Raw genomic sequence first — 7,218 nt, 5'->3', positions numbered from 1 at the left:
CACATATCCCTGCTGTGAGCATTGTGGGTTGGCTTCTGTATTAGTCAGAACTTCTTTGGTTGCAAGTGACAGTGTCCCTCAAAGAGAATTAGGCAAAACGACATAACAATGCCTGTGTGTGTCAGGATTTGTTGGCTGATGTAAGTGAAGGGCTCAAGTGACCAGCTTCAGATTCAGCTGGATCCAGGCCCTCCAAATCCTGGGACTTAGCTCTACTTTCTCTGTGTTGGCATTGTTCCCTGGCAGTCTCTTCTATGTAGTAATCCTGCAGCTCCTGGCTTTCATCCCACGCCTAGACAGCCCCAGAACAAGAAGAGCACCTTTTCCTAAAGGTTCCAGCCAGAGTCCTGATGCTCCTTGGGTCACATGATCTTCCTTCAGCTAACCATGGGGCTCTGGCCAGGCCTAGGTCATGTGTCCACTCTAGGTTTGGGGATTGGGGGTCAGCTCATATAAGTCATATGGCTCAAGAATGGAGAAAAGGGTTCTCTAGAAAGGAATAATATTCTGTGACCATGAGTGGGATAAGGATACGGCTGGACGGGCAAAGGGTGCGGCATCCCCTACTGCGTGAGTTTAATGTCCAGAAGGCGCTAATATCCCCTGTTCCCGAGGTCCTGAGGGGGTGATGCTTTCTCCCAGAATCCTCTGTCCGTCCGTGGTGCTCTGCATCCCCTCTCCCCACTGGACAGCGTACTCCCCTAGGTGGAGGACGCATCCTGCCTGCGGCTCTGGGGCAGGACAGGGCCTGGCCTATGGTGAGCCCTACATGAATACCTAGTACAAGAGAGGGTGTGCACACAAGACAGTGGGGGAGTAGGGGATGTGGGCCTGTCCTTTCTGCCTCTCCCCCAACTCCCCTGCAGCCAGTCCCATCTTTCCGTCACCTGGTACCCTGAGCTGATCACCATGGAGATTGGGGGCTTCCCCTCTCAGGAATCCCCTTTGTCAAACACTAGTGCCCTATTGGCCATATGCATCGCATCTTTCTCTGCTTAGTCATGAAAGCAGGGAGCTGTCATCGCAGGAGGGCAGCCTGAGGGCACGGCAAGTCCATCCTGGCAGGGGGTTGAGGCAGGTGTAAGCTCCTCTGTGTGTGTGTCCCCGCACCTGGGGTGGAGTGGGTGAGTGCTGGATGGTGAACCCACAGCTGGCGTATGGCCTGTGTGGTGAGGCTGGTTGATTAAACTAGACGTTGCTTTGTCCAGCCTGCATTGAGGGATGTGAGCTGTTGGCTGGTCCTAGAGGGTCTGGGGGCCACTGGAGAGTGACCCACTGGGTTGCCCATGCATGTCAGAATCTGCTGGCCAGTGCTGTGTGGTGAGAGCTGCATTCAGCTGTTGGTGGCCGTGCTGACCTGCACGGGCCTGCTAAGGGGCTGCTGGGGTTAATAAAGCCTGTGCCACAGACCCCTGAGCCGGCTTGCTCCCGATTTTCACCTCCTGGGTTCCGGATGTAAGAAAGAGTGTGTGCCCAACCCAGAGTCTGGCAGACTGGAACACGTGTCCTGGCAGCGCCACCGCCATGCTGGGCCCACGCCTGCAACCACTTCTCTGTACCTCAGTTTCCCTATCTAGAAAATGGGGATGACCATGGTCCCTGCCTCACAGGGCCAGGGGTGCTCTGCCATGTGGTGACGTTGTGATGTGATCCCTCCTGTTCTCTGCCCACAGGTGAGTGACGATGGCGGAGAGCACGTGACCTGCACGGACCCTTCTCTGCCCACCGAGTGGCACCATGCAGAAGCCCAGCGGCCTGAAGCCCCCCGGCCGCGGGGGGAAGCACTCAAGTCCCATGGGCCGGACGTCCACTGGATCAACCTCGGCCTCTGCCACTGTGACGGCCACTGGCTCCAAGGAAGGTGTGCAGGGCCAAGGGTGGAGCGGGGGTGGGTAGTGGTTCTTCTGGAAGAGCCAAGGGAACTTGGGCTGCTCCCTGACCAGCCTGGAGGCCAGCAGTTCCCAGAAGTTCTTCTTGATGTCTGACCACATCCCTTTGAAAATTAACGGGCAGGGACACATGCTTTATGTGCAGTTGTTCCTTTTCCCGCTCCTCCAAATTTGGGAGGCGGTACCACTGTTGGCTTCCCTTAGGGATGAGGAAATGGAGGCCCAGGGAGGCATGGCAACTTGCCCACATCGCTCAGCCTGTAAAACACAGCCCGATTCAAACTCCAGCTTCTGCCAGCCTCCCTGCCCCGACTCATTCCCCTTCCAGGGTCTGAAATGATCCCCATCTTCCCATCAGCTTTCTTGTCTACCACCCAGACGTATGCCCTTTGAGCTTTACTTGTGTAACCTCTAGTCCTCCTGCTGGTGGGCAGAGGGTTCCTGGCAGCGCAGGGCAGGGGTAAGGCCAGGTGCTCGGGCTGGATGCACCAGCTCTGAAGGCAGATGGGTTGAGGACAGCTGTTAGCTATTGGCTTTTTCTAGTGATATAAAGTAAGAGAGTCCACTCTGTGATATTTGGAAAGTTTGGTGTAGGGGTAAAATTGCCTATAATCTTCCCTAGAGGTAACTATTACTATTTTGGTTTATATCCTTTCACTTTTTTTTTTTTTTAATATCTTTGCAATCATGCTGCATATACAACTTGAAAATCTGTTTTTTCTTTTTTTATAAATTTATTTTATTTTATTTATTTTATTTTTGGCTGCATTGGGTCTTCTTTGCTGCACGCGGGCTTTCCTCTGGTTGCGTCGAGCGGGGGCTACTCTTCGTTGCGGTGCACGGGCTTCTCATTGCGGCCGCTTCTCTTGTTGCGGAGCTCGGGCTCTAGGCGCGCAGGCTTCAGTAGTTGTGGCACGTGGGCTCAGTAGTTGTGGCTCGCGGGCTGTAGAGCGCCGGCTCAGTAGCTGTGGCACGTGGGCTTAGTTGCTTCCCGGCATGTGGTATCTTCCTGGACCAGGGCTCGAACCCATGTCGCCTGCACTGGCAGGTGGATTCTTAACCACTGCGTCACCAGAGAGGCCCTCTTATTTTTCACTTTGGTAAATAATGCTGTGATGAACATCTTTGGCACAAATTCCCACTTTGACGACACTCCAGCCAGCAGGGTAAGACAGGGTCCATCTCATCTGATTGGCATAGAAGTTTGGAGAGGCAAAACCAGTCACAGGCCAGACTGGGCAATCTGGGCCCTGGGTAGGGTCAAGTGAAGTTTGAGCCAAAGGCACGGGCAGTTGACAGAACCAGGTCCCTGGGAAAGCCAGACAGCTAGCATGGAAAGGTGAGGAAGATGTGTCATGTGGCCCGTGGACTGCCCTGCCTGGTACAGGCTCATGTGGAGGCCCAGACAACCCCTTTCAAGGTGGCAAATCCTCCTTTCCTCATTTCTGAGCCTGAGAAGAACCTAGGCGGGGGAAAAAACAAGGGGGAAGGGCTGTTCCAGGTGAGGGAACAAGTGATGCAAGGACCCTGAGGCAGGAATGGATTGTTCGTTAAAAAAGAGAAAGAAGACAGGTGTGGGTAAAGAGGAGTGTGAAATGAGGTTGGGGAGGGCGGCAGAGGCAGGTGGTGAAGGGCAGGGGGACTGGGTTTGTTTTAAGTGTGATGGAAGCTGTTGGAGGATGTTAGCAAAGATCATCTGCTGGTGTTGGCATCCCTCAGGCCACCAGGCAGAGGGCGGGTTGCGGGGGTTAAGAGCGGGGCTGGGGAGACTGGTGAGGAGGCATGTGGTCACCTGGGCGAGGATGTTTGCCCTCACTGCCAGGGCTGTGGGAGGTGAAGGGGCTGACCACCATGGGTGGGCTGCAGGGAAGACTTCCTGGAGGAAGTGTGAGTGAGTTCAGCCTTAAGGAAGGCGGGAGTGAGTGTAAGTGTGGAGGAGGAGGACGATGTGGGGCCTGGAGACAGAGCATGGGCAGAGGCACCGAGTGGGCCTAGTGGTCTAGAGCGGGTGGGAGTTGTGTATCCCACTGGCTGGAGAAGGGCTCCAGCCAGGCTTGGCCCTGACCCTCTTCTCCACTGGAGAGAACCCCTAGCACCTTCTGGATTCTTTCCTCATTGCCTCCTCTCTGATCCAGAGGGCCTGAGTTCTGCCTCTGATCCAGCTCTAATGTCCCTCCTGTGTGACCTTGGAAGCATTACTTAACCTCTCTGAGCCACAAATGGGATAATGTCATTTCTCTCAGGGAATCAAGTGAGTTAATAAATGAGAAGTGCCTTCAGGCACAAGACTCATTAAAGAGTAATTTCTTTTCCTTTCATCCCTCCATAATCTCATTACAGAAAAATTTGAGTGATAAAAGAAGGAACTCCCATTACCCCTCCATTTAACCTAATCACAGCCACCACTGTGACATATTCCTTCTGGTCTTTTTTCCTGTTCACATGTTGTTGTTTCCAGCAGTTAAGTCATGCTTGTTAAGTTGTATCCAGACTTGCATCCTACTGCTTCACATTTGATTGCGTTCTATGCGAAGTGCCCCCCCCCCCCCCCCCCCCCCAGCCACAAGCAGGGGCCCTGGGCTACCCACACTCCCCCCCGCCCCCGCCGTCCCCGTGCTACGGCAGTGTCCTCTTTGCCATCATTTTGAATGGCTACATCCTGGTCTCTCGAGGGAAGGGGAATGGACCACACTGTGTGGCCTGCTGATCGCCTCCTGGTCACACTGCACGGTGGTCTGGGGGCCGCTGAGGGTGGGGGCTGGGTGGTCTGACTCTGCCTGGACCCCAACCCCGCAGGGCTGTTCCTGTGCCGGGAGAGGAGGTGCCACTCCATGAATGCCCGATTGATCACAGACACGCCCCCTGCCGAGGGACACGGTGGCGGCAAAAGGCTGCAGCTGTGGTTGGTTCCGCCCTCCTTCCCGCTCGGCACCTGCTGCCTTTGCAGGTCTGAGAGAGACAGACCCCCGGGCTGGGGGAGGGAGCAGAGAGCCGGGAGCAGTTGGCCAGGGCAGTGGAGCCCTGTGACAGGGGAAGGGAGATTTCTGCCACCCAGAGCTGCTTTTGTCCCTGCTCCAGGTCTCATAACAAGAGTCCCAGCAGAGGCGGGATGTGTGGCAGCAGCAGGGGAGGACGGTGGCCCCATTCCTGGCCCACAGGCTCCCTCACCCACCCCATGGAACTGGCCATCAGCTCTCCTAGGTGCTGGAGGTGCCCACCCCCATGGGAGGCTGGGAGGCTGGGACTCCGGAGGTGGGTGCTGGAGTACCAAGAGAGGGTCTGGCAGAGGCTGGAGCCTGGTGGTGGTTGGAGGGGGCAGTTGCTCTGGGAATCGGGGCAGTGGCAGCCTCTCAAAGCATGAGCTCAGCCTCCAGGCAGAGGATCTGCCAAGGGTCAGGCCTGGGCTGATGCCTCCACCCCGCCCAGCCTTTGTTGGTTCCCAGAGCCGCAGGACCAGAGGGGCCGTGGGAGGGGGTCTCTTATGCCAGGAGGTGGCCCAGAGGTGGTCAAAGCAGGTGCACAGGAAGGCAGTTTGGGACCCACCAGTGGGCCAAAACCTGGGTGGGGCCTCTAGGTCAGGGGCAGCCCAGCTAGATGGGATGGACCCCCTGGAGGCTGCTTCAGATCAGGCAGTCGGGGCGGGGGAGGGGGTCCTCGCTCAGGCGGTGACACTGGCGTGAAGATCTTAGTGAAAAGCAGGAACCCGCAAGGTCAGGGAAAGGGCATCCAGGCAGAGGCAGTAGTGGCTACAAAAGTCCTGAGTGTTGAGACCTCTAAGGACCGGGATGGATGGAGAGCGGCTTGAGAGGCCTGGGGAGGGTTGTGAATGGGCCGCGGCCGCCGCAGGCGTGGCGGCCAGAAGGGAATTGGGGAGCTGTGACCCAAGCCTCCTGGGGGTTGGGAGCCTATCCTGGGCCTGAGGAAGAGGTTGGGGGCGGAGCTCAGGTCTCCGGGCTGGTGGCCCAAGATGCTGCTGGGGTTAGGCCTTCCCTTTGGGTCAGAAGCAGCCGGCGGTGTTGGACCTGCCGGGCAGTCGTAGGAACCACGGCAGGCTGTGCACAGGAGCCCTTAGTCCTTCCCGGGGTCTGCTTCTGAGCCTCAGGTGGGGGCAGGCCAGGCTAGGCCGTGGGTGTCCCTCTTGGGACAAGAAGGGCTGGCCGCAGGGACCTGGGGAGGGCTTTAGGGACAGGGACAGACCATAGGCCACTGTGAGGTCCCTCCGCCCTTGCCCCGCACTGGGACAGGCAGGGGGGCCCTTGGAGGGCCTCTCCCACCCCTTGCCCTGTGGTCCAGCCCCAGAGATTTCCCATCTAGGGGGGACAGCATTTGACACTTGTGTGTCACAAGCCGGCCCTGCAGCAGGTGTCTTATCACATTTCTTTCTCATTAACAACTGAGTGAGAGAACTGCTCTTCTGTCCATTTGAAAGATGACAAAACTGAGGCTTGGAGGTCTCAGCTGAGTTGCTCAGAGTTACAGGGCCAGAGGGTAGCAGGGCTGGACTTGGTCTAAAGCTGGTTCAGGCTGCTGGCACCTACTGCCCCCAGGGTTGAGGCAGCTGCGGTGGCTGGACTCCTGTCCACTCCCACACTCTGCTCAGGCACCGGCTAGATGGGCAGGGTTGGAGGAGCGATCTGTTCTCGTTAGGTTGGTCACAGCTATCCCCCAGTGTGCTTGTGGCCTTTGCACACATGGCGGACCCAGGAGACAGGAGGTCGAGGATGCATGTGCATGGGCGTCCCCCTCAGAAAAGCAACGGGCCTCTTGGGGCAGGGTCCACTTCCTATATGTTGATCTCCCCCAAGGGGCCCAGAGCTTTGCAGTTCTGGCTTATTGAGCTGGGGCCCGGGTGCTCCCACACCCTGTGGGTGCTCCAGACATGGGAGCCAGCCTGACATGCCCGGGGTGGGGTGTCCCACAGAGCTTCACAGCTGGCCTCTGGTCCTAGACACTGACCCCACTCCACTCCACCCCCGGAGGTTTGTGTCTTTCACCTTGATCCCCATGCTCCCTACGAGGGTAGGTGGCTTCATCCCCATTTTAACTGACCTGTCCCAGATGCTGCGCAAACCTGGGCAGAACCGGACCAGCTGCCGGCCCTTGCTCCTGCAGAGCTAGCCCTGGCTCCAGGCGGCACTCACTGCCTTCACGGTCAGCTCTCCTGCTCCCCTCCCCTGACCACATCCTAAACTTTTTAATGGCATCAGGATGGGGAAAGCCAAGCTGAGCTTTTCTGTGGCTGGGCTGCGGATGGGCGGGGGGCAGCCTCGCCTCCTAATGTTCCTGACGCCGCCCAGAATCGATCGGGAATGGGGGCGGGGGGGGGGGG

At 57.5% G+C, this 7,218-nt stretch overlaps 1 protein-coding gene across 1 annotated transcript in view; it reads left to right on the top strand.

The window, feature by feature from the left end:
• Positions 1 to 7,218, top strand: part of CLIP2 (CAP-Gly domain containing linker protein 2) — a 77,274-nt gene that overhangs the window by 17,489 nt on the left and 52,567 nt on the right. Inside the window, exon 2 of the mRNA XM_007468767.1 lies at positions 1,674 to 1,861. Coding sequence (XP_007468829.1) covers positions 1,738 to 1,861 — 124 coding nt within the window. The 5' untranslated portion in view covers positions 1,674 to 1,737. The remainder of the gene's footprint in view (positions 1 to 1,673; positions 1,862 to 7,218) is intronic.

The sequence above is a fragment of the Lipotes vexillifer genome, unplaced genomic scaffold (assembly GCF_000442215.2).
Source record: "Lipotes vexillifer unplaced genomic scaffold, Lipotes_vexillifer_v1.1 scaffold12, whole genome shotgun sequence".
NCBI classification, from domain to species: domain Eukaryota; kingdom Metazoa; phylum Chordata; class Mammalia; order Artiodactyla; family Lipotidae; genus Lipotes; species Lipotes vexillifer.
The sequence above is the reverse complement of the archived record's forward strand: the minus strand, read 5'-3'. Positions and strand labels throughout refer to the sequence as shown.